Here is a 27,595-nt window from a genome sequence, read left to right on the forward strand (position 1 = left end):
TCACAACTACCATCCCGCTCCATAGAAACTTTTGAGGAAATGGACGATAAGTTCGTAATCACCCATGCCTGAGCCAAGAAGGCTGAAGCAAGAGTAAATGACATATTCACTATTAAGCAGTCCTTGGGAGACTTCCTCGCCTGGTTCAACAGAGTAAGGATGACTCTGCCAAACGTATCCGAAGGGATGGCGGTCACAACTTTCTAGAATGGGTTGAGTAAATATGGTTCAAGGGCAACTAGAAAACTACTGAACCAATTGATGAAGTATCCTCCAACAACTTGGGATGAAATCCATAACGCTTACTGCGCCGAGGTCTGAACAGACAAGGACGACCTCAGCAGACCAACTCACCGGTTAACCTCGGTACAAGAAAAAACCTAGAAAAGAACGAAGAGACAACACCAGAAGAGATCACTCGATTTCGCGACCCAACAGGGAGCGGCACCAGCCATATGCTAGGACGGCCGCCGCGCCTCCCCCCTCTATGAAGAAGGCACATGCCAGCCAAGGAGGGGAACTCATCGGAACAAAAGAGGTTATGCCCCCATTATTATCTGCTCACAATTTTTATGTGTCACATATAGAAATAGTCTACGCTCTCGAGAAACTCGGAACAAAGATGAAGTGCCCGTTGAGGATAAGATCAGACCCAAACACCAGAAAACCCGATGTCCTCTATGAGTTCCTCCAGGAACGTGGGCACAAAATAGAAGATTGCATCGCCCTCAGAAAAGAAGTCGTAAACATGTTATGGCAAGGGCACCTCAAAGAGCTGTTAAGCGATAAGGGGAGAACCAACTTCTCCAAAGGACGTGAACATCAATGCCCGCCAAAGCCGCCATCACTAGCTCATACTATCAACGTGATCATCGACAGCGGTGACGATACCTCAATCAACAACATGAAGTTCACCACCACTCACAAGCTCAAACGGTCTATCACCCGTGAACGGTACGACAAATTCGAAAAAAGTATCATCTTCGATGAGTCGGATGCCAACGGTTTGACTTCTCCTCATAATGATGCCCTCGTTATTACTTTACGCATTTTAGATACCGATTTCAAATGCATCATGGTGGATGATGTAAGTGGCACATGCATTATCCATCCCCTAGTCCTTACCCAAATAAAACTTGAGGATAAGATAGTGTCGCGCTGCATCACGCTAACTGGTTTTAATAATGCAGTTGAGCCGACATCCAGGGAGATTGCATTCCCCGTCTTGGCAGGCGGCGTCACTCTGGAGACTACATTCCACATCATGGACCAGGCCAATGCATACAACGCCATCGTAGGATGACCATGGATACATACTATGAAAGTCGTCCCCTCCAACCTATACCAAGTAATTAAATTCCCAACACCATAGGGAATATTTAGTATACGCGGAGAACATCACACGTCCTGGGAATGCTACCGCATTGCCTTAGATAACACGGCAACCCAAGAGAAAAAAGACAAGCTAAAAGAGACAAAGCAATCAACAGTGTCGAGGTCGACACCGGAAGAGATCGGGGACGTCATCATGGATCCCGACATGGTCGAGGTTGCAGGTTCGACCATAGAAGACCTCGACCCCGTTCAATTAGACCTCAATAACCATAGCAAAAAGGCCTATATTGGTTGCAAACTCCGGGAACCAGGTAAAATCAGTCAATTCTTAATAGTTAATGCAGATTTGTTTGCCTTCAGCCATGTAGATATGTCGGGCATCCCAAAGGAAATCGCCACACATAAATTAAACTTTGACCCATTCGACCCCCCAGTAAGATAGGTCAGGCGTAAATTCAACTCCGCCATCGATGATGCAATCCGCGAGGAGGTGGAAAACTGTTAGAGAACGACTCCATCAGGGAGTCGAAGTACCCCAAGTGGATCGCCAATTTAGTCATGGTAAAAAAGAAAAATGGGAAATGACAGATGTGCGTGGATTTCACAGACTTGAACAAATCATGTCCGAAGGATTCGTTCCCATTACCCCATATCAACTAAATCATCAATGCAATAGTCGGGCACGAACTATTGAGTTTCTTGGACGCTTACTCAGGCTATAAAAAATTCTTATGGAGGAAGAAGATTAGGAGAAGACCACGTTCATCACCCACTAAGGAACGTATTGCTATAGGGTCATGTCATTTGAACTGAAGAACGCGTGGGCTACTTATCAAAGATTAGTAACAAAGATGTTCAAAGACCAGCTCGGTAAGACCATGGAGGTATATATAGATGACATGTTGGTCAAGTCCGAAAGGGTAGACGAAATACTTAGACGGTACAAAATGAAGCTGAACTCGGAGAAATGCTCGTTTGGCGTGGCCTCGGGAAAGTTCTTGGGTTTTCTGGTGTCACAGTAAGGGATCGAGGTCAACCCAAACCAAATCAAAGCTATCGAGGGGATACCAAAACTCTTAACTACCAAAAAGCAAGTCCAAAGGTTGATTGGTCAAATCATCACCCTATCAAGGTTCATCTCGCGGTCGTCGGATAGATGTCACAAATTTTTTGGCATACTCAAGAAGGACAACGTCCTCTAATGGACTCCCGAGTGCGTCCAAGCTCTACGAGAACTGAAGGCATACCTATTATTACCGCCCCTGCTTTCAAAACGCGAACCTAAGGAGCAACTCCTCGTCTATCTAGCCGTCTCCGAGGTAGTGGTAAGCACAGTCTTGATCCGCAAAAACCAAGGTATGCAATCTCCCATCTATTAAATTAGCAAAATACACGTTGACACCGAGACGAGGTACCTGCACCTTGAAAAATTGGCTTTGGCCCTGGTCATATCTTCACGAAAGCTTAGACCCTATTTCCAATGCCATCCCATGTCGATCGTCACAACCTTTTCCTTGAGGAGCATTTGTATAAACCCGAGCTATCGGGGAGGCTGGCCAAATGGGACATCGATCTAAGCGAGCATGATATCACATACCATCCGCGAACAAAGATAAATTCACAAGTGCTCGTCGACTTTGTCGCCGACTTCAGTGCAAAAATAATGCCTAAAGTGGAAAGGGAAGCCGTCCAAGCTTCCCTCCAAACATAAGACCTCTGGGTCCTATACACCGATGGCGCATCCAATGCATCAGGGTTCGGACTGGGACTCGTACTCTAGGTCCCAACACGCGAAGTAATTCGTCAGTCCATAAAGTGCTAGGATATGACTAATAATGAGGCCGAGTATGAGGCTGTAATTGCAGGGTTAAGGCTAGAACTCAAGTATGGGGCGAAACGGTTGAAACTACGCTATGATTCCCAGATCGTAGTCAACAAAGTCACAGGTACTTTCCAAATCAAGGAACAAAGGTTGAAAAAGTACCAGACTGAAATCTTCAAGCTATTTCCTGAGTTCGACGAATGCCAACTCGATCAGATCCCATGAGCGCAGAATGCCGAAGCAGATGGCCTCGCCAAACTGGTCGTTGCTACCAAAAGTATCACAAACGGAGATAAAAGCGTAGTCCATCTCCTCAACTCATCACTAGACCAAATCGAGGTAAAAATCATAAACTTAACTTGGGACTGACGCAATTATATTATCGCATATTTGTAGGATGACACACTCCCAGGAGACAAAAAAGAAGCCAACAAACTAAGAATGCAGGCAACCAGATACAGTCTCCTCCATAGCGACCTATACAAGAGGACTTACGGCGGCCCTCTGGCAAGATGTTTGGGCCCAAACGAAACCCAACACATCCTCGAAAAAGTCCATGAAGGCCATTGCGGAGCTCAGTCTGGTAATCGAGCACTGGTCAGATGCCTCATACAAGCGGGATACTATTGGCCCACCATAAAAAAGGATGTCGCAGACTTCGAGAGGAAATGCGAACAATGCTAAAAGTATGCCTAATGATTCAACAAGCAGGCGAATACCTCCACTTGGTCACCTCCCCTTGGCCGTTCATTAAATGGGTAATGGACATCGCGAGTCTCCTCCCAGCAGGGCAAGGTAATGTATGATTCCTTTTGGTTTTAACTGACTATTTCTCTAAATGGGTGGAACCAGGAGCATTTTCCCAAATACGGGAATATGAGGTAATCACCTTTTAATGGAGAAACGCCATCTGCCGATTCAGCCTACCCAAGGAAATCAGTTATTACAACGGACCCCAGTTTATAGGAAATAGAACAGCCCAGTTCTTCGATAAATGGCATATCAATAGGATACTCTCAACCCCATATCACTCAGCGAGTAACGGGCAAGCAGAATCCTCCAATAAGTCCGTACTAAACATCATGAAGAAAAAGCTTGAAGACACCAAGGGACTATGTCCAAAAATACTACCAGAAGTATTATGGGCCTACCGAACCACTCCGAAGACGAGCACAAGAGAGACACCCTACTCTTTGGTCTATGGGACCGAGGCTGTAATACCAGTCAAAGTCGGAGAACCCAACCTAAGATACTCCCACGAAAGCGGCATTAGTAACGATGAGAGCAGAAGGCAGGAACTCGACGAAATCGACGAACAAAGAGATATGGTATACATAAGAATGGTCGTCCAAAAACAACAAGAAAAACACTATTACAACAAGAAAGCAAAGGTCCGGCCGCTTAAAGTCGGGGACTACACACTTAAAGCCAAAACTCAAGCGAGCAAAGACCCCCGGGAAAGCAAGCTTGGAACGAATTGGATTGTCCATACAAAATCACAACCAAAGCGAACAAGGGCTCATTTAACTAGACGCAATGGAAGGAAAGCAACTACCAAACAACTGGAATATCAACCACCTCAAATACTTCAACTTTTGAGAGAAAAAGTGTCCCAAAGTCGTACTCTTTTTCCCTCACTTGAGTTTTGTCCCATTTGGGTTTTCTCATGGAGATTTTTAACGAAGCGGCGAAAGGAATGCTTTGAGTCGAAGTACGCGAGGATAGGACCGTTGTTACTATTTCATTTCTCGACTTCTCAATTCTCTCCAAGTCAAACAATGAAGGGAATATGTAGAATGGGACCGAGACTGGAACACCAGCCAACACCCAAAATCTATAATTTTCTCCAAGTATGTAACCAAAGCAACAATGTCAAAGCAATAAGAAACTTACGTTTTTCAGAACACCCACCGGCCCTCGTCCGCAATTTAACGAAAGGTTATGTTCGACCTTGCTCGAACAATCACCTACCGTCCCTCGGCCCCGACTTAATGAAAGGTTATGCTCGACCTCGCTTGAACAAACACCTACCGGCCCTCGGTCGTGACTTAACGAAAGATTATGTTTGACCCTGCTCGAACAAACACCTACCGAACCTCGACCGTAATTTAACGAATGTTTATGTTTGATTACACTCGAACAAACACCTTCCGGCCCTTGACCGTGATTTAATGAAAGGTTATATTCGATTACGCTCGAACAAACACCTACCGGCCCTCGACCACGATTTAACGAAAGGTCATGTTCAACTAAGTTCAAACAAACACCTACCGACCCCAGCCGTAATCTAACCAAAGTTTACGTTTGACCTCGTTCGAACAAACACCTAACGGCCCCGGCCGCAATCTAATGAAAGGTTATGTTCGACCTCGTTCGAACAAAGATCTACCGGCCCTCGGCAATGATCTAACAAAAGGTTATGTTCGACCTCATTCGAACAAATACCTATCGGCCCTTGACCGCGATTTAACGAAAGGTTATGTTCGATTACGCTCGAACAAATAATAATGTTCATAGATTACGCAATCTATGAATATTCGTCTCCAAGGCCACGTCCATCTAAAAGACAACAATAATAAGAAGGGCAAAAGCGAAACGAGCAAACAATAGAATAAAAAAACATAAAAGTATAGAAAATAAACCACAAGAAGGGAAAAAGATGCAAGTAACAACTTTGATATTTCATACTTAAACTGTTTACAAAGGCTCGTAAAGATGCCGGCAAAAATACACAAAAAAGTCAAAAGAAAACTACTGGTCGTCGCCATCACGACCTTCAGTACCCTTGCCATCGCCACCTCCACCCTCAGGATAAGCGGTATCATACTAGGTGTTCTTCTCAAGCCAGTCTACACCCTCTTCCCCCTTCTCCTCATCGGCCTCAGGCATAGCAGGATCATACCCACAAGCGACTCGAGCTTCACAAGACTTGACACACATCTTCGTGGATAGCCTCAGAAACGCATCCCGCCACATGAAAATCTGGAAAGACATCTAACTGTGCCTCGGCATGAATCCATTCCTTATATAACTCCCGAGGAACATTGGGAAAATCTGAAGTGTAGGAAGAGAACGGTTGTGCCAGTAATTGGGCCTTCTCGACCTCCAAAGCAGGAACTAGATCATGGAGATCATAAATCTCTTTCCCTAACTCCCCAATCCTTTCATCGAGACGCTTTTCTTTGAGTCTTGCCATTGTTAAATCATTTACTCACTCGGAACGGAGAGTCCGATCACCACCTCAAGGGATTCCGCCTTCCTCAAAGCCTCCGATCATGCAGACTCCGCATTCTCTAGCTCCTCTTGGTTCTCAGTGACCTCGCCACTAAGAGCCTCTGCCCTAAACTGACATTCCTTAAGCTGGCCTCGCAGCAAGACTACCTGAGTTTGGAGATCACTGCATTGGGGTTCAGCCCCCTGCTAAGATCAAGCTCTTCCTCTTTTCTCCTCAACGCCCCCTCTAGGATGCTGCACTTCCCCACTACCCGCACCAGCTCTTCATCTTTTGCCTTCAAGTCCTCCCTCAACTGGCGCACATCGCCGCCTTCACTAAGCCGACACCAAAGATTCCATTACTTCTCAAGGCATCTGAAGTAGTTGTCCTTCAACGTCACGTAGATATCTTTACGTCTCTACTCCCTACGAGCACTTTCAATCTCCAAGATGACCATCTACAAAATGAATGAAGGAAGTTAGAGACTACGAAAGAACAAAACCTAAGGAAAATAATTGACAACAAATATACTTACCCAAAGGGTGAGACCAACAATGTTATTTGACAGGGCGTTGTCATCTATAGTCTTGAGAGTCGTACCCTTAATCTTAAAACAAAGAGGGACAAGGGAGGGGATAATCTTCTCAGTTTCCACAAGAAGATTACGGTCCATCAGGATGGTAATAGTCCTTGAACCCCCTTCCAACTTTACTTCAAGTTGAGTAAGCCCCTCGTCGATCATCCTCAACCCGTCTACATCTATGTCAGAATCGGATCCAACATCCTCCTCAGCGATAACCTTCCCCTATCATCAATCAAAGAAGGCACGTCTGTCGCAACCCGGGAAGACGAGGCATCTACGCGTCTCGGAAGAACAGGGTCGTCATTGCTCACCACACCCTCGACCACATCCCCCGCATGACGCATATCCTCTAAATAAAGGGGCCTAAGGACTTGACTCTGGGCTCTCCCCGATATGCACTGTGGTCGTTTCCCGAAGGACAAGGCCACAATCTCCTACATCGATTATCGTCAGCCTCTCTCCCCCGATGTCCACAACCCTGCTCTTGTGAGGCATCAAATCTCCATCACTAGGCAAAGGTTAGTCGTCCTCATCAATGAGAGAATATAAGCAAGAAGCCAAAGTCTCCACGGCCAAAGTAGGGACAAATTCGGATGCAACAACAAGAAGGACTGAAACAAAGGTAGGATCAACCGCAGTCGAAGCAGGGGCAAAAATCGAGGATGCGGTAGCTTTCCTCTTTCAGAACGAGGGCGTAGGGGATCTTGACCTCCTCGTAGACCCCCTTGCCGAAGATAAAAAAATAAGAAAAGGGAAAATCAATGAAGGTAAACAAAAAGAAAAGAGTTAAGACACTGATAAAAAAAAGAAATTACCAGTTGAAGGGAGAGCGGGCCCAAACTTCTTGAAAAAATTTGGCCATTCACGAATCCCTACGAGGGAGGAGCCGCTCGATGCAGGTGGAAATATGAGTGACCAAAGGAGGAAGCAAGGTTTTGGCTGCAAAAGAAGAAGGCGAAAAGTCAAAATGCAAGACCAAAGACGAGAAAGAGATCAAAATTCTTACGAGTATAGTTCCAATCCTCGGGAAAGCCGTCGACATTGATCACAACTTCCTCGGTCCTTACATAAAAGATGTTAAACTAGAATTGATGACTGGCCTTGTCGTCCATCTTCATCACCAAGCATTTGCCCCCTCGGTGGCGAAGGTTCAACATCGTCCCCCTATAAACGCTAAGAGCGAACATATGGATTAAATACCGCAATGTCAATTCAACCCATGCCAGCTCATCAAACTTGGTGAGCATATTTATGGATTTATAAACGTACAGCACAAGCTGAGCAGGAAAAACATCATAGTGATGACAGAATTCCTCCGGCAACGGAAGGAGGGGGAGAGAATAACGACTTGCAAGGGGTAGGCGTAGAGGGTGCAATACCCAGGACGGGGGTCCTATACCGTATCCCGCCCAGTTGAGATCAACTCGGTGTGATTGGGGAGGCCGAATTTAGCCTTAAGCTCCGCCAATTCCTTTACCGTCATCACTAACTGAAAGGCTCCAGGTTCGACATCTGGTGATTTGGTGAAATCGGATCTGGAATCAGGGTTACGTGAGATCATCTCCTCCACCGATGAGAAGGTTCCATCCTCAACGGTGGCAGGAACACGCTCCTCATGGGAGGGGAACACCACTGCCAAGGGAGCAATACGACTCCACTCGCCAGCCTCAGAAGGTACGTTAGACATAATTCAATGTAAAGAAGGAGAATAACAAGCAAAAGGGAATGGGGAACGATGTATGTTACTGGAACATGGTGTAGAAAGGGTTATGCAGAGAAGATGAAGGAGAAGCTATTGCTTAAAGAGAAGGAAGAGTTTGGAAAAAGTTTCAAAATCAACAAACCTTCCTCAATTTATAAGGTTTGAGAGGCACCAGAATCGAAACGACAAGTCATAAATAGCACGAAAATTGAAACGATAGAGACAATCAAGGGTCACACCTAAATTGATGTAATACATCGGGAAACGACGTCATTTTGACGCATGATGTCATGACGACACTTCTTCTCTTGGACCAGATGGCTCCAACAAACTTCCGAGATAATTCAAAAAATTCAAAATATGTGGACCTCAGAAGGCCACGTAGCCCTGTCTCCATGACCACAACCTCAGCTAACTCTACAAAATCGTATTGTGAACGACATTGTCCTCTCACTAACCACGTCCGCGGGAACGACCTCGATAAGCGGAGGGACTAACTGTATGAGTCAAAATTCATCTTTAATCAAAATGGTATTAGTAAAACATTCCTAGGATGCAACGCGTCGAAGTAATTTAGTTATCAGTGAAGGCCGCGGTCAAAGAGTCAGCGAGACTGAAGTCGAGGAGTTGTCATCGAGGCCGAGGTCGAGCACCTTTGGCATAATTATAACGACTAGTTTTAAGATATGACTTAAATGAGAATATTCTAGTGGATATTCTCTGCACTTGTACTATTAGGGTTTCTATGAACATGTTCCCTATAAATCGAAAGAGACACAATGATAGGGGACATGTGATATTCATTTGTAAAAATACACTTTGACTTGAGAGAGAGAATCAGATTTCATTGCAAGCATACAAATATCACATTTTCACTAAGATTCTTGTCTACACTTTTTCACTAGATCCGAGAATAACTTAGATATTCAACGGATTGTCCATCACTCATCATTGTTAGAAAGAACACTCACTGATTGCATCATTTCTTGGGTAACTTATTCATTCTATATACTTAAATACCACTTATTGCTATTCATTGATATTGAATGGTACATTATTGCCTTTGATTTCTGAAATATTGATTGAGTGATGCCGCCATTATCAAAATATATATACGTAATATTTATTGCACTTTTGATATCTCCATCTTTGAGATATCATTGTTAGCTAAGATTAATCCTCATTTATATAAATTTAATTAGTTGAACCAAGATTTATTTTTTGGTCAAACAGTCCTTCGTCTACGTGTGGATCTAAATCCAATTAATGGATAGGCTTTCTTTGTGGTTTTGGGAAAAGAGGGGTGGCTTTCATAGTGAAGGATATGGTCACACATATTAAAACGGACTTAAAATCTGATTTTGCTATAGAATTATTTAATAAAAAATGTTGAAGAAAAATTGTGCCAAGAAAAACAAAAAGAAAAAGGAGTACCTTGGGCTTGATTTTTTTTTTTCGGTGGAAACAAGTAGCATGATTTTAAACCAAATAAATAGTCGTTCTCAACTTAACCTATGATTTGTCTTCAATTTACCTGTACGTTAAAATTTACTAACTAACGTATAATAATCTTACAACTTGAAAAAGGAATGTGTCTATTTTAGCAGGACCTTGAAAATGAAAGCAAAATAGCGCTGTTTATAACTTTATAATAATTGGCTTGGGAGTAAACTATAGTACTATACCAATTTTGAAATTGAAAATTGGTCATTTCAGAAATCTACGTGCTAACAAATTTGCCAGCAAAAATACTTTAAGACGTCAACAGCCATTGCCCATTAGAAATTAGAATATTCCTGAATGTATTCAAATGATTTGGAAATTGGACCGTTGACCAGCATGTAAACCATTGAATTAACTATTTAAGCAGTACTACACATTTTTATTCCATAAGGGGTCGTTTGGTAGCATGTTATCCATATATTAAAATTAGGATAACTTTATACATTGTTTGGTTAAAAAGAAGGGGAAAAAATAATCTCTACATAGAAGCTAGCATAAGTTATACAATATTTGATTGTTTTTTCCTCTTTTTCACATAAAATGTAAATATTCTAATATAGTGTTTGGTTCATATTTTTCTTTCCGCATAACTAATACATGTATAAGTTATGAGAGAATCTAGGTATTATTTATGTAGGGTAGAAGGTGGAATAACTTATACATGTATTAGTAATACTTGTATTAAAACACAAATTGACAAGAATACCCTTTATTCAAACTTGTATTTTTTTGTTTAAAAATATATATTTAAACTATACTAACAATTTTAATAAAATAAAGTAAGCTAATAATAAATAACACTCATATTACATTTATATTACTAATCCTTATATAACTACCGCATAACTAATCCCCGCATAACTAATCCATGCATAACTAATCCCAATATAACTCAACCTTGCATAACTTATCCCCTCAACCTTGCATAACTAATACATACATTACTTATTCATGCATAACTAGTACATAGATAACTAATACCTGCATAACTAATACATGAATAACTAATACCTACATAAATCTAACCGGCAACCAAACAACCCCTAAGTATATTATTAGGTTGGAACTCGAAATTTTGTAACAAAAAACATTGCTATAGTATCGAATTTTGCAGATTGCATTTAACAATATAGAATTCGAGATATTACTTTTAGATGTTATATTAATGATAGTGAAAAAATAATAATTAAGCAACAATAAAAATTAAACTTAAAATTAAACATTTGATTAGGAGTTATTTAATAGAATTGAATTCCTATAAAAGGTCAATTTTCCACAAGCTAATTGTATTACCTTTCGTTCAACTTCAATATTACGAGAAAAACTTCAAAAGGTTAAGGGAATTATGTGTTATGCTGCTAAAATCGAGTTATATTGGAGATCTTTACACAAATAGCCTGTTATATTCATTCTTTTTTAGTCATATGCATAGTCTGATTCGATAGGCGACTATTTGGGTTAATTCTTCTTCTCTTCCTTAGTACAAGCAACAAAGCACTCCGGAGCTTAGAAGTGCTTCGTTCTATTGCATGTATGAGGTGAATGGGGTCAATATGCTAAATTTGCTCAATATATATTTGGACTTTGGGCCTTGGAGGAGTTTGGAAGGGAAGTGCATAAACAACCATTTCTAGGGATAGTATTTAGGGATATACCAGTACTTATTTTGTCCACATAAATTGAACTAAAAATCTTGATTTTAGGACAATTCAGGATATTTATTTCCTGAAATATTAAGAAGAATTAACCCAAATAGCCGCACACCCAACCATTTAAACTAAAAATAGCTAGTGAAGGTATAATATATGCATAATTTATGTATTATATATGTATAATTGTGTATAATCAATGTATAATTTATATATATGGCTAAAAAAAGTAAACAATGAATATTATCAGTGATGGATATAAATTATTCATATATTTTAGTATAAAAATATAATATTTTAGATATAAAATATGACCAAGTTATATCCTATTCTCGCACCTTTCTAACAATTCTTGCAGGAAAATGAATACATGGAAGAAGAGAAAAGAAATAACCTAAAGTTCAAGGAAGAAGGATGCATCCGTGACAACTTCATCTAAGGTTACACAATGCCAAGAGATATAAAGTTATGGCAAATTCTCACCGAAATTTCATGATAAATTGTCAAATTATCATCAAGGCCATATGATATATTGTTATTATCTCACAAGTTCTCGCGGTCTCTAGGAATTCTCCTATAAATAGGCATATGTTTTCTAAAGTTTCTAAAGAGAAAGATAAGAGTAATCTTGGTCTCTTTCTCTAGTCTTTTTCTTTGTAGTAAAAATACTCTTAGTCTTTTGAAAGTATTTTTTAGCTTTCTCACTTCATAATGAAGTAATTATTTTTTGTTGGGATAGTTGATGAAACTCGATATAATTATAATACTATATATGTTTCAATACATTCTTGGCTTGAAACTCTATTTACTTTTCATATTGTGCTGGAATGATGATTTTTTAATCATTATTATCATATCTACATATTTTATATCTAAGTTATTCTTATATTACTTTTGTAATTCTCAGGGAGCAAAATTAATATATAATAACTGATGAATAAAATATTAGAGTGAAAGTAATTTTTAGTAAGATTATTATTTCAAATCTGTAATCTTGCTTTCCTCAGTTTTAATTCTCACAGAGAAATTGTTGAAGGCAAGACTATTGATTTTCTAGTAAAAATATTCTCACGAAGTTTTTAATACGCTCGAGCACAATTTAGGCAAGATATTTCAGCTTAATCGTTACTAGTTTTAAATCAATTAATTAACATAACCTCACAGAGTGTTAATTATTTATTTATTTCTTAGTGTAAGAATATAATTGTATTAGCAATAAACAATTATTCTTTAGAAAAATACGTATAAAACTGAGCTTTTTTATTGTAATGATATATCAAGTGAATTCAACGATTCCTAACTCTTTTTAAATATAAACCTTTCGGAAGAAATTTGTCTTAATTTATAATTTCACACACCTTTCATCAATTTGATTCTCTCAAATAGTGGTCAAAATATTACAAGTCTGAAACTTAGATTCTCCAATCTCTGTGGGACGATATCATAAACTATACTAGAATTTGACAAAGTACGAGCAGAAAATCCTATACACATTAGCTTCGTCAAATTTTTGGCGCCGTTACCGGGGATTGGCACACGTTTACTTCAGATTAAATATTTTATTACTAATTTGAGAATTTATTATTATTATTGTTAATTTTCTTTCAAAATTTTATCTCCTAAATACTACTATCATAACTGTTACTATTATTAGGAGCATTTTTATATAATATTGTTATAATAAAAAATCCCTCATAGTCAGTATTTTAACTTACCTTATTTTACATCTTATTATTATATTATTGGTGTTAGTACTAACATCTATATAATAGTATAATATAATAGTTTTGTGATTCACAATCTCACTATTTTTGTATTCGTCGTTTTTCTTTAGTCTATTTTATTATTTTGTTACTATTATAATTGTAAGTACTTGTTTTTACTATTCTAGTTCTAAAAGTATCCTTTGTACTATTCATACAACTATTACTATTACTTGTACTATATTTTTGTAGAATAATATTTTATTGTTTCAATCTTTTTAATTGACGGTACTTCAATCCTTCAGCGTACTTGATTTATTATTGAAGCCTTTTTTATGTTTTATAAATTTGTTAAATTACTACTATACTATTATTTACAAATTATTGCACTTTCTTTCTAATGACTATTATTTATTAGTTCTTTTTTCCATATAATCTAATTAGTATTATATTATTTCTTTGATGGTTAGTTACAACTTACCGTTTTAGTTAATTATAATATTACCGTACTATTTTTTTTTAAAATTACCTATTACTACTTTAGGAATTGTCTTTATTTTATTTTAATTTCAGATAGTTTATTTTAATTTTAGGAAAGGACAAATATCATCTCAAAGCATAACTTTTAACGGAATGGAGCACCAATTAGAAGATGATAACATTTCACTAGAAATTCCATCACTAGCTCATGTAGAGGAGCAGTTTGATGAAGTGGTGCCAAGACCAGCAAACAGAATCCTAAGGGATTATGCTAGACCTGATCATTTTAATTGTGAATCAAGTGTCAGGAAACCCCAGTGGCAGCCACCAACTTTGAAATCAGGACAGGTCTGATTCAAATAATTTAACAATCTTACATCTTCACTGGTGATCTAAGTGAAGATCCACATAGTCATTTAATTGACTTTTTAGAATTGGTTGAAACTGCTAAGTATAATGGAGTACCTCCTGAAGCAATTAAGTTAAGGCTATTTCCTTTTTCTTTAAAAGGAGAGGCCAAGACTTGGTTACGAAGTTTGCCTCAAGGGTCTATTACCACATGGGACCAAATGACTCATAAATTCTTATATAAATATTTTTCCCCCGCTAAAACAACAAAGTTAAGACATGATATATCTAACTTCTTGCAGACTGACTCTGAGTCAATTTATCAAGCTTGGAAAAGATTAAAAGTAATGTTAAGGAAATGTCCACACCATGACATTCCTGAACATATGCAATTATACATTTTCTATCATAGGTTAAAACCTTCTTCTAGAAATGTAATAGATGCAGTTGTAGAAGGTTCCATAATGGAAAAGTGAAAAGACCACAAAAGAAACATTGCAATTGCTTAATGAAATTTTTGAAAATGCCATCCAGTGGCCATCTGAGCGTGTAATCACCAAGAAGGCTGCTACGGTAAATCAAGTGGATGCTTTAAACACACTAACACAACAAATTCTTCCTTTGGCACAAAAGTTTAAATATTTTCAGGTAAATACACAACAACCAAGCCAGTCTGAGGGTTGTGACATGTGTGGAGGAAACCATCTAAATCACGATTGTCAAGCAACCAATCAAAACAATGAACATGCCAGTGTGATCGGATACAAGCCGTATCCTTTTAGATGTCCATTAGCACAAAAACATCCATGATTTCAATGGAACAATGCAAATGGTACTGAAAACTCTCAAAACTACCAAAAGCAACACGTACAGAGTCCACCCGGATATCAAAATCAAAATCGTGGACAACAAAATTTTAGGCTTTATCAGCAAGCAACTCCATATCAGCAAAGGCCTCAACAAGGGCATCCAAGTCTTGATGAACTTTTGTACAAGTACATTAAGGTTACTGATGAAAAAAAAAGTCAAAATTCAGCCCTAAAAAGTCTTGAAATTCAGTTAAGCCAATTGGCAACTCTTGTGTCTGAAAAGATTCTAGGTGTTTTACCAAGCGATACAGAGAAAAATCCAAAAGAATACCTTAAGGCCATTGCCTTACGGTCAGGTACGACTCTTGATGAACCCTATGCAAACAGACAAGAAAAGAATCAATCAGAACAATAGGTAGACAAGGGTGAGAATGTTGAGACACCTTCTCAACCATCAGAAGAGAAAGAAGCCAAGAAAAAAGAATAAAAAAATACTAAAAATTTGACTCATTTCCGTGTTACAATTCCTTTTCCACAAAATATGAAAAGAGAAAAGCTTGATAATCAATTTGCAAAGTTTTTGAAGATTATAAAACAAATTCACGTTAACATTCCTTTTACTGATGCTTTATTGTAAATGCCTTCATATGCCAAATTTCTAAAAGAATTTTTTTCAAGCAAAAGGAAACTTGAAGAAGTTTCTGTAGTAATGCTTACAGAAAAATGCAGTGTTATACTTCAAAATAAGCTACCACAAAAATTTGGTGACCCAGATAGTTTTACCATTCCATGTACTCTGGGAGGAGTATACATTGAAAAAGTACTTTGTGATTCTGGAGCTTCAATAAATTTGATGGCATTTTTTATTTTTAAAAAATTAGATCTTGGTGAAATGAAAGACACAGGTGTTTCACTTCAATTTGCCGATCAAAACACTAAGAGACCAAAGGGAATAATTGAAAATGTGCTTGTAAGAGTAGATAAATTTATTTTTCTTGTAGATTTTATAGTACTTGAAATGAAGGAATGCCCTGATTAACCAATGATTTTGGGTAGACCATTTCTTATAACAGGTATGGAAACCATAGATGTCCATCGAGGATAACTAATTTTAAGAGTTGATGAAGAAAGAGTTATTTTTGATATGTAAAACATATTAAGATTCTCAGAAGATGATACATCTTCTTCATGCTTTTCAATTGACGTGATTAATAATCTTGTAGAGGAATTCAAAGATGATCAATTAATTTCTGACTCAATAGAAAGATATTTGGCCAAATCTGGCACCACGCAGGATGAAGATCCGACTATCAGAAGTGAAGCAAAATTATTGGAAAAGATTATGAGGAAAGAGGCATGTAATTAGAAGAAGTTCAACCAAAATTTGAACTAAAAACTCTCCCTTCTCATTTGAAATATGTCTATCTTGAGCATGAGTTATTTTCAGTAATTATTTCATCTTCTCTAACTACATAACAAGAAGAAAGAGTGATTGAAGTATTGAAAGCACACAAAGGAGCCTTGGGATGGATTGTAGAAGATATCAAAGGGATTAATCCAGCAATTTGTACGCACAGAATCCTTATGGAGGATAGCTACAAATCTGTAATGACCCGGCCGGTCGTTTTAAGTATTTCAACCCCGTCTCCCCATTTACTGCTCAAGTTATGATTTTTAGTTGTTTTATGATTTACCGGATTAATTGGTTCGGGTCCGGTGAGGTTTGGAATGATTTGGAACATTTAATTCGAAGGTTTAAAACTTAAGTTGAAAAAGTTTTATGGTGCTGAGGTATATTAATTAGTACAAGGCTCAGACTTTTTGGGTTGAACAATGCACCGATGTGTAAAGAAAAATTTTTGTCGGAAAAAGGGTCATTTCTGCGGCCCACTATGCGGTTGCAAAATCACTCTGCGGACCGCATAATGGCCGCAGAGTGAATCAGGAGTGGGGCAAGAGTGAATCAGGAGTGGGGCAAGTGTGGAGGAAAGTGTGCGGCGCATTATGCGACCGCAGATCAGTTATGCGGTGCATTATGTGATCGCAGAATAGGTTTGCGGACCGCATAATGACCGCATACTGGGGCAGCCTTGCCCAGTTCCGGAGGACACATTTTGCAGCCATTTCGCGAGCCGTAGAAGCATTATGCGGTCGCATATGCGACCGCAGAGTGTGTTTCGGGGCTTAAATTTTTTTGGTTTTATAAACCCGACCGCATTCTTATAAAATACTATTGAGGGTCATTTTGAAGGGTTTCATCTGATATTTTAGAGAGATGTGAGAGCATTTTAGAGAGAGAAAGTGAAGACTTAGTCATTTATCCATCAATTCTTGTTCAAGGTTTGAAGATTTCACAAGGATCTTGCTAGGGCTTCAAAGAGTTAAGAATTTCTTTCCCCAATTCTTCAATTTCAGATTTGAAATAAAAGATGGGTGATTAAGAGTATGATTCTTGGATGTGAGAGTATTAGTTAAACATACACATACCAATAAGGTTTGTGGAAAGATTATTGAGTTTAAATGGGTAAAGATTGAGTTGAAAATGGTAGAAATCTTCAAAGAATTTAACTTAAGATTTGAGGGTCGAGTTGATGTCGGAATTTGGTAAAATTTGTATGGTTGGATTCGTGGTTGGATGGGCATTCATATTTTAAAACTTTTGTCGGGTTCGAGACGTAGTCCCCACAGGCAAATTTTGAGCTAAATTTTAGATTTTGTTGGAAATAAATTAGTATGTTCATATGGAATAAATTCCTATGATTTGTATTGACTGAAAGAAATTAATTGTGGCTAGATACGAGACTTTCAGAGACCAATTCACGAGGCAAGGGCATAGTGGAATGAGAAATTATACGGTTTGAGATAAGTAACACTTCTAAACTTGGTTCTGAGGCTATGAATCCTTGAATTACATGTTGTATGAATTGTTTGGAGATGATGCACACGCTAGGTGACGGGCGTGTGAGCGTGCATCATAGGAACTGTGACTTAATTGATTCCGTGGAGTTGCATAATTAAATAAATATCATTATCCGCATATCCTCCACGCGTTAGATAAATTGAGCTGAGACTCATGTTAAAGATCATGATTTGGCTATATGCCTATATATTTTGGGACCCACATGGGTCGTATTGTTGTTGAACTATTTGTTTAAATTTACAATTTTGTACTCAATCACATCTATCACTTGCATATCATATCTCAGTCTCTGTTGTCATTCATTGATATTTCATATCATCATATCGGGTTGATGTTTCATGTTATTGAGAGCCCGAGAGACTGGAGATTTTGAGTGATAGTTATGTTTATTTATTTATGCCTCGATCTGACTATTATAGCGCTTGGACTAAAGGAGCCCCTCCGGAGTCTGCACCCCCACATTGAGCTGGACATGGATCTTGTCCGAATCATTGATATTTGGGGATGGATCTTCCCCTTGGCTGGATTGGCCTTATACAGTACTGAGTGACTGACTGTCAGTTGATGGATATACATATATAGTTGGGATGGATATTCCCTGGGCTGGATTGGCCATATATAGTACTGAGGATGGATCTTCCCTGGACTGGATTGGCCATATACAGTACTGAGTGATTTAGTATTTTAGATCGTGAGTACACAGAATTTTCACTAAGGTGCATCACATACAGTATGTACATTGGCATGTAGATACAGAGATGTCATATTCCTCACATTGTTCAAAATTGATCTATTTTATTTGTACTGAGAGTAACTGTCGAACTTGAAAGGATGCCTACATTTTTGTATTGTTATTTCTTAACTGGACTGTACCTGCTGAGCTCGTCACTACTTTCAGCCCAAAGGTTAGTCTTGTTACTTATTGAGTTGGTTGTACTCATACTACACTCTGCACCTCGTTCGCAGATCTAGGTGCTCCCGGATACGGCATATGCTAGATTTGAGAATTTATTCCGTGGAGATTATCAAGGTAGCTGCTTGGTGTCCGCAAACTTTGACTCCCTTCCTTTTTAGTTATTGTACTGTTCTATATTTTCAAACAGTGATTTTATCAGTCAGACCTTGTATTCATATAGATGCTCGTGTACTCGGTGACACCGTATTTTGGGAGTTATATATATATATATTGTATTCATTTAGATGCTCTTATACTCAGTGACACCGGGTTTTGGGAGTATTTATATATGTGTTTCTGAGTTTTCTTTCGCTGAATTTAGATATTATGTTTTCAAACTTAAAAGATATGGTGATTTATTGAGATTGTCGGCTTGCCTAGTATTGAGATAGGCGCCATCCCGACAGGTGAGATTTCGGGTCGTGACAAAACTGATAGTCCAACCCTAAAAGAGATTGAATCCAGCAAATGCAGAAAGTGATAAAACTGATAGTCCAACCCTAAAAGAGATTGAATCCAGCAAATGAAGAAAGTGATAAAAAAGAAGATTGTAAAGTTTTTGGTGGCAGGTATTATTTACCCTATTTCAGACAACCCTTGGGTAAGTCCTGTTCAGGTAGTACCAAAAAAGGGAGGTACGACAGTGATAAAAAATAAAAACAATAAACTAATACCTACCAGGACTGTCACAGGATGAAGTGTCTGTATAGATTATACACGTCTCAATGATGCCACTCGAAAAGATCACTTTCCTTTATCATTTATTGATCAAATGTTGGAAAGAATTGCAGGATATGGTTTTTATTGTTTTCTTGATGGCTATTCAGGATATAAGCAAATATCAATCGCACCAGAAGATCAAGATAAGACAACTTTCACATGTCCTCATGGAAAATATGCCTATAGGATAAATCCATTCGGTTTGTGCAACGCCCCTACTATATTTCAGCATTGCATGTCAGCAATTATTTTTGACATGACTGATAAATTTTTTGAAATTTTTATGGATGATTTTACACTCTTCAGCAAAGGTTTTAAGGATTGTCTTCACCACTTAACCTTTGTGAGCACCTAATTTTTGACTATGCTCAAATATTTTACCATTTCTTTTAGTATGTAAATATATTTTAAGTTTAATCTACATATTTTAGCTCTTATTTCACCTTTTATAGATATTACTTAAGAAATTTATATTCCACTCCCCCCACCAACTCCCTCACGTCACACTCATAACCTCTTTTCCCCATCTACCTCACATCACATACTCATAATCCCTTTTTCCTATCTTACTCACATCACTCATTCACTTTATCCCTTTTCCCCCAACTCCCTCACGTGCACATACTCACTTTCCACTACTCACCCTTGGCCCACTCACAAATTATTCCTAACAAATACACCTCACTTCCCACCTCCCCATTCCTCCTCAGAATTCTATCACACAAAAACCTCATCAACTATTAAAGCTTCATTGATCTTTCCTCCATATTTAGCCCAAATATCTCTGCTAAATAGCCATGTCTCCTCCACCAAATCAGTAGCTTCAACGCCATCAAAACACTTTTGTTTTCCTCCCTTAAAAACACACTAAGCTTCCACCAAAAATGACCCCAAAACACTACTAAAATACCAACGAAATTCCATCAAAAACCAATCCAAAACCATGCTGAAAACCAGCTGAAAACAGTCCCAAAAATGTCACCCATCAACAGCCAAAAACCAGAAATAAATCTCTGCCAAACTTGCCCCAGACACTGCCCGAATAAGCCCCAAAAATAACCCCCAAAAGCCAGCAAAAATCAATTTAAACCCGCTGCCGAAATCGCTCTAAAACAGGCCAAAATACTTCAAAAAATGCTGTCAAAAAACCAACTGAAAAACCTAGTTGAAACATCCCCAAAACACCATTGAAACCGAGCTTCTCACCTCTAAAACACCGTAAACAAAATCGCTAAAGTTTGTGAGTCGAGTCGAGGTCCGAGCCGAGTCCGCCGAGTTCGAGAGGTGGGTCGTTAATGGTCTTATTAACTTTTGGATTTCAGAGCTGTAAAGTATTGAAAGTTCAGATTCAAAACTTTGAGGTTCATTCCTTTTCTTAATCTTGATAATGTTGACATTGGTATTCTATATTACGGATCTTGTGCTTGAATGAAGTTTTATTTTCTTTCTCGTGTTAATATCTTTAGTTAAATGCCTATATCACTTTTTATCTCTATGTTGTTCTATTGTAGAATCATGTTGATATTGGTATTTATCATGTTGATATTGGTATTTATTTATGAAAATATTTCCATCACGACACTAACACACTCTGGGAAGAAGAATTTCCGGCATATTGTTAAAGAATTTAGGCTAAGAGTTTACTGCTTTAGCTTCTATTTGTTGGGGCCAAGTTAATGAGTTGTGGGGTCTAGTTTCAAACAAAAGATTGGGCCAAATAAGATAAGTTCTTGAGAGGCCCAATACAATACAAAGATGTCAATTTTGAATCATATGCTGGTCAATATTTTCTCAAAGGACAAATATAGTAATTTTTTCAAAAGTAATAGCGTGCTAATAATCCTTTGTCATGACTGCGGATTCGCTTGCATAGCGCATTTATGACAAAATTAATAAATTTCGTCTCGATCACGCATTCGCTTGCGTAGTGTGGTTATGACATCTTATTATTCAAAACATTCTTGAATAATCAAACATTTAAAACGGATAGGTAAAATATGAAAATTCATTAAAACACACTTTGTTCAAAAATAATATAAGCCAAATATAGTCAATAAAGTGACCGTGTTTGAACTACGGGACTCGGGGAATGCCTTACACCTTCTCCCCGGTCAACAGAATTTCTTACCCGAACTTTGTTTTAGCAGACCAATAATGATAGAGTCAAACCTTTCTTTGGCTAGGGATTCAAATAAAAGGTGACTTGCAACACCAAAAATCAATTCCAAGTGGCGGCTCTGAATAATAAAATAATTCCTATTTTAAAATTGTCACTTTAATTGGACAAATTCTTTAACCCAAAATCCATAACACACATATTTCTTTTTTTGGGGGGGGGGGGGTGGTAAAAAGTAGTGTGACAGCTCTGGCGGCTCTGCTGGGGACCTCAACAAGAATTCGAGCTTGTATATTGACGTTTTTTGGCTTTATTAATTTTTGTATATATTGTGATTTGTTTGGGCCTAATGTGCTATTTGTCTGCTTTTTACTGCTTTAATATTGTTGAACTGTACATATAAACTGTCTTCTCTCGCACCCTCTCTGAGTTTTCTTCAAATTAATAATGGGAATTTGCTTGACATAGCCCACTTTCTTTGAGATAGTCGAGGTGCTTGCCACCCCGAGAAGTATTTTTAGCACACATATTTTTGGCGGGGGGCACCACCAGCTAAGTCAGAAAGCAATGCTACCGGTACACTGACTCTCCTCGGCTCGAGTTGTCCGCTCGAGTAAGCCTGTCTATATACCTTCTCCACCAGGATTTAAATCTAGAATAACAAACCTTATACCGGATATCCCTAGTAGGTTCGCTTTATTTGCATCATGTACATTTGACTTAGCAGCGCTCGACATAGGGGCCGAGTTCTGTTTTAGGACAGGTACCTTGTTGAGACTAAATATGTTCATGTTATGTACTATATATTGCATTAATTGGGAGGCTTGTATGTTGACTGGCTTAAGGATAAATCAGTTGAATGAACAAGAGAGAAATTCTCCGATTTTTGGATAAATGTCCGTTAAAATAATAATAAAAACAAAAGGGGACGATGTGGTCTAGTTCGATGGTTTTAAGGAATAATTTTCATTAATCAAAAGAGAACATAGTCGGTTGTGACCGAACTACGCGGGTATGATTCTCACCGGATGTGAGATACGAAGGCAAACCTCATCGGTTCCGGCCCCCAATTTATAAAAATTCAAAAATATTTTCCTTTAATTCCTTCTTTAGAAGTCTTTCTTTGAGACGTCAAATCCAAAAATCCAAAAATATTTTCTTCCTTTTTTAAAAGTCTTTCTCCAATTTTTTTTAAAAAAAAATCAAAATTCAATAAATATTTTCTTACCTTCAAAAATTATTTTAAAAAAATCCAAAAATATTTTCTTTTTTGTTTAGAAGTCTTTCTTTCGAAAATATCTAATAAAAAAAGAGAGAAAATTCAAAATCCAAAATATTTTCCTTGTTAGGAGTTTTTGTGGTATGATTTTCAAAAAAAAGATTGATAAATAAATTAGAAAAAGAGTTAGCTTATTTATTTTATTCATGATCTTCCCCTGAACTATGTAATGGTCTGATTCATGCGGCGTCATGATACGTAGGCAATCCCCATCGAATGCGATCATAGCCCTAATTAATCTAAGTGAAAATCAACAAAAAGAGAGAAAAAAAAAAGGAAGAAAAGTGTGATAAAAATGAAAGAAAAACCAGGAATGACAATAACAGGAAAAACCAGGAATGACAAAGCAAAAGAGAAAAGAGAGTGAAAAATGAAAGAAAAGAACTACAGAATGAAAAAGAGATAGTGAAAACCGGGATGAAACACGCAGCCGTTGCAAAAGGTTTTAGAAACGTTTAACTATTCAGGTGCATTGCATCCCCAATGTGCGATTCCTTATATGTTAAATGTCTCAAAACTGACAACAATGTTGTGTGTGCAATTCAGTAGATCTTGTTTTGGTGGTTGGTTTTGTCGGTAATCTGGCTTCTCACCCTATTTTACAAGATCCGAAGGAAAGATCCCAATGGCTTGAGAAAACAATCTTCGCATCATTAACACTGAGGATAGCCCTGAGCTGGCTATTTCACAACCCGAGTCGGCAACTGTCGAAGAAAATAAGATGTTACGTCTTCGCATGTTGGAAATGTGGGACGCCTGGTCCAACGGTAGGAAACCACCAAGCGCAATTCCTGGGTACCCAGAGCTGGTCCCAAGGACAGTTGGAACCACCAACATCCCTATGACAAATCCATTTGTCCCATTTGGATACCCTTCTATATCATTCAACTTCACCGATATGCCTTCTGTGGTCCGTCCCCAGGCACCGTTCTCCAGAGCACCATCAACATTGTTCTCCGCACCACCGGTCTTCACCGTGGCACAACCAACTGTGCCCAGGCCATGCTTTGAACCTTCAACATTCACCTTCCAAGGCCCGCAATTTCAGCCTGACCTGACTCATGTTACTCCGGACTTATACGCTCTACAGCCACAATATAATTCCCCGATTGAAAAAGTGGTTAGGAATCCCGAGTAGGAAGAAATGGCTAGGAAGATGAGAAGCTTGGAACAAAGCTTGAAAAACATGCAAGGCCTGAGTGGCCAAAAAAGTGTTTCCTATTCAGACCTGTGCATGTTCCCAAATGTTCATCTACCTGTCGGCTTCAAAATGCCAAAGTTCGAGAAGTATGATGGGCACAGAGATCTAATTGCTCATCTGAAGAGATACTGCAATCAGCTGAGAGGGGCTGGTGGTAAAGAAGAGTTATTGATGGCCTACTTCGGAGAAAGCATGACATGAATCACCTCATAATGGTATATGGATCAGGAAATATCCCACTGGCACATATGTGATGATTTAGCCCAGCGTAAGTCAGACAGTTCCAGTACAATGTCGACATCGCTCCAGATAGAAACTCCCTGTCTAATTTGAAGAAGAAAATCACAGAATGTTTCCGCGAGTATGCTATCAAATGGCGCGAGCAGGCTGCCAGAGTGAAACTACCCATGGACGAAGCAGAAATTGTTACAGTCTTCTTGCAAGCCCAAGAAGCTGATTACTTCCAGAATATGATGTCCGCTATGGGCAAACCATTTGCTGAGGCCATCAAAATCGGGGAGATGGTAGAGAACGGTCTGAAAACTGGCCGGATATTGAGTCAAGCTGCCTTGAAAGCTACCTCCCAAGCCATCCAGAACGGTTCAGGGGGTTTGGCTAATCGCAAAAATAGGGAGGAGGGAGCCATGATGGCTTCGGGTTCAAGAGGGCCTCGCCAATCATTTGACCACTCTTATATGCCACCAAGAACTCCACAACATTACTACCCGTATCAACATGCAGCTTATGCCGTGGCACCGCCTCACTATGCAGTGATGAATGTCCAACCTTATGCACGGTCACATCAGCACTACAACCAAGCCCGAGCCCCACCTCAAAGACATAACCATCCATACCAAGATCCTATAATCCCCGTCCATCACAAAACACACATCAACATAATCCACGCCCTCGTGAGCCTCCCAGGAGAAAACATTTCACCCCTATTGGCGAATCATACTCCAGTCTACTTCAAAAGCTAATCCAACTGGGTCTATTGCAACATGTACCTCCCAATCGGCAAAATCCCAAGTCTCCATCATACATGACCGGTACCAGATGTGCTTACTATTCAGGAGTAGGAGGCCATGATACAAAAGACTGTTGGACCCTCAAAAGGGTAGTCGAAAGCTTGATAGAAGAAAAAAGAATTATTCTAAGGGATGAAGAGATCTCTAATGTGACTAACAATCTATTACCAACTCACAATAATGGGCCAGCCATTGGTATGATTTGTGAGGACAAAGAATTTGATCTGGCACTGAAGGCCATTACATCCATTGCCGAGACAGAAGAAAAGCCAAAAAAGGGTCGCCAAACATGAAAGTTTCCTGTCAGACGGGAGTCTTGGTAGCCGGTCTTGCTATCCTTTCTGCGTTCGGATTATTTCAGGGTGTGATCCGGATGTTTAACTTTGTTGTCTTACTTTCCGATTGTAAACCTTTCTATCTTTAAAATTAAAAAAAAAAACAAATGAAATAAATATTTCATTGTCTAGGAATGTCTCTTTTCTTAATCTTGTCACTTTTCTTATTCTCTTTTCAGTTCTGTTAAATGCAGATTTTAATGACATGACATACTTGCGGACTTCAGGCCCAGATCCTAAAACGCTGTCAGACTTTGAAATAATGAATCAAAAATCAGAATGCAATGAAGATAAGTTTAAGGAAATAAAATAAAGAATTGGAACAGCTAAAGAAAAATTGGCTCTAGATTGAAAATGTCCATACATTGTAACGAGAGTACTGCTAAAAGAGAGCGTTGTACTTGGGAAATATCGAAGGAAATATCCCTGAAATAGTTGTCAACGCAGATGCAGTCAAAAGGTACTATGATTGATCCTCTATATAACATTAATGTTCTCCCATTGGGATGAAGAAGGCTTTCTTTCTCACTATCCAAGTACTATCAACCCTTTGCAAACCATTTGAGCAAGTTCCCTTTTCTTTGATTACCCTCTTTGGAACTTGGAAGTTATTATTGAAAAAAAGAAAGAAATAAAATGTAAAAAAAAAAGACAAAACAAAGGAAAAAGAAAGAGAAAACAAAACAAAACAAAAAACCAAAAACAAAGTTCATTGAACTACATTTGACTTGATTCGAAAGGATACGTAGACAGCCTCTCTTTGGGGTTCAGTCCCACCAAAACAAAAATCCATATTCCCCCAAAAGTGAAAATTAGGGAAGATGCTACAATGGTCCGGCGATGGTTTCGCCCGAAATGTTCCAAAGTTGTAATTCAATCCAAATTCTTTTTACCCAAATCCTTTTCAAGTCCCTCCGATCAATAAACGAGAATGTTTAAGAATTGGAGGATACAGTCATTTGGATATGATGAAACCAAAATGAGAGAATTAACATGAGAGAGTCATATTGGTGAAAATCCTCACGGGCACCATAGGGCAATGGCGAGAAGAGAAAATAAAAATGAGAGAGTCTTGTTAGTAAAAACCCGCAAAGGGTACTATAAAGCGATGGTAAGAAGAGAAATGAGAGAGGTCAGCTCGTGAAAACCCGCAAAGGGTGCTACTGATCGAAAAACTGATCTTCACAGCCCTTGGCATCGACACAGTCTTGAGCAAGGTTTCTCGATTTTGAGGCAAAAGTTGTGATGAATTGCTGAGAGTCGGACAATTTACACAAATCAGGCATCCAGTCCAAAAGGCATGTCATGATCATTGAAGTCCACATGCACTCCAGATAAGTCCTTCTTTCCTTTCCCCGAAAGGGATACCTTTAGTCTAACATAATTGTCCATTCCATTGTTTGTTTTTCTTTTAATCCCTTTCAGTCTAACTCTGTTCCAAAACTAAGTCGAAGAAGGGATGCTAAGACTGATTTACGGGACTTTTGTTATATACAAGCTAATATTCAAGAGGCACCCAGCCTCGGCAAGGACATCAAGTCAACCCGACTGGCCATGGTGGCTGATGCGTTGAAATCAAAAACTCTCGAAAAGAGGAAATCAAGTTAAAAGTGCCTACAAGGGCAGAATAAAGTTGAAAAGGTTAAGTCCCACGCGACTAACCGTCATGGTAAATTTTGGAAAAATCAAAGGTTCTTCGGGCCTAGAAGTGCAATCGGTATTCAGGATACAACCAATTACAGTTGAAATTATCATCAAAGAAGCCAAGCAGAGATCAATTGACTGAAATACTCAAGGCCGCAAAACCAACCACCATTTCAAACTAACAATTCTTCTTTGTTTGAAAAATAGGAAACATGTGCAATCCAAAAGCAACCTTGCAAGAAGAAAGTG

At 38.7% G+C, this 27,595-nt stretch overlaps 1 protein-coding gene and 1 non-coding gene across 2 annotated transcripts; one reads left to right on the plus strand and one right to left on the minus strand.

Moving 5' to 3' along the window:
- Nucleotides 1-487: 487 nt before the first annotated feature.
- Nucleotides 488-1,303, plus strand: LOC142164087 (uncharacterized). The gene has a single exon (XM_075221259.1). The coding sequence runs from the start codon at nt 488-490 to the stop codon at nt 1,301-1,303; it is 816 nt and encodes a 271-aa protein (XP_075077360.1).
- Nucleotides 1,304-14,608: 13,305 nt separating this feature from the next.
- Nucleotides 14,609-14,715, minus strand: LOC142164408 (small nucleolar RNA R71). Its single transcript, XR_012695179.1, has one exon. It is a non-coding gene; the product is annotated as a small nucleolar RNA R71 (small nucleolar RNA).
- Between the last annotated feature and the right edge of the window lie 12,880 nt (nt 14,716-27,595).

Source organism: Nicotiana tabacum, chromosome 9 (genome assembly GCF_000715075.1).
Source record: "Nicotiana tabacum cultivar K326 chromosome 9, ASM71507v2, whole genome shotgun sequence".
NCBI lineage: Eukaryota > Viridiplantae > Streptophyta > Magnoliopsida > Solanales > Solanaceae > Nicotiana > Nicotiana tabacum.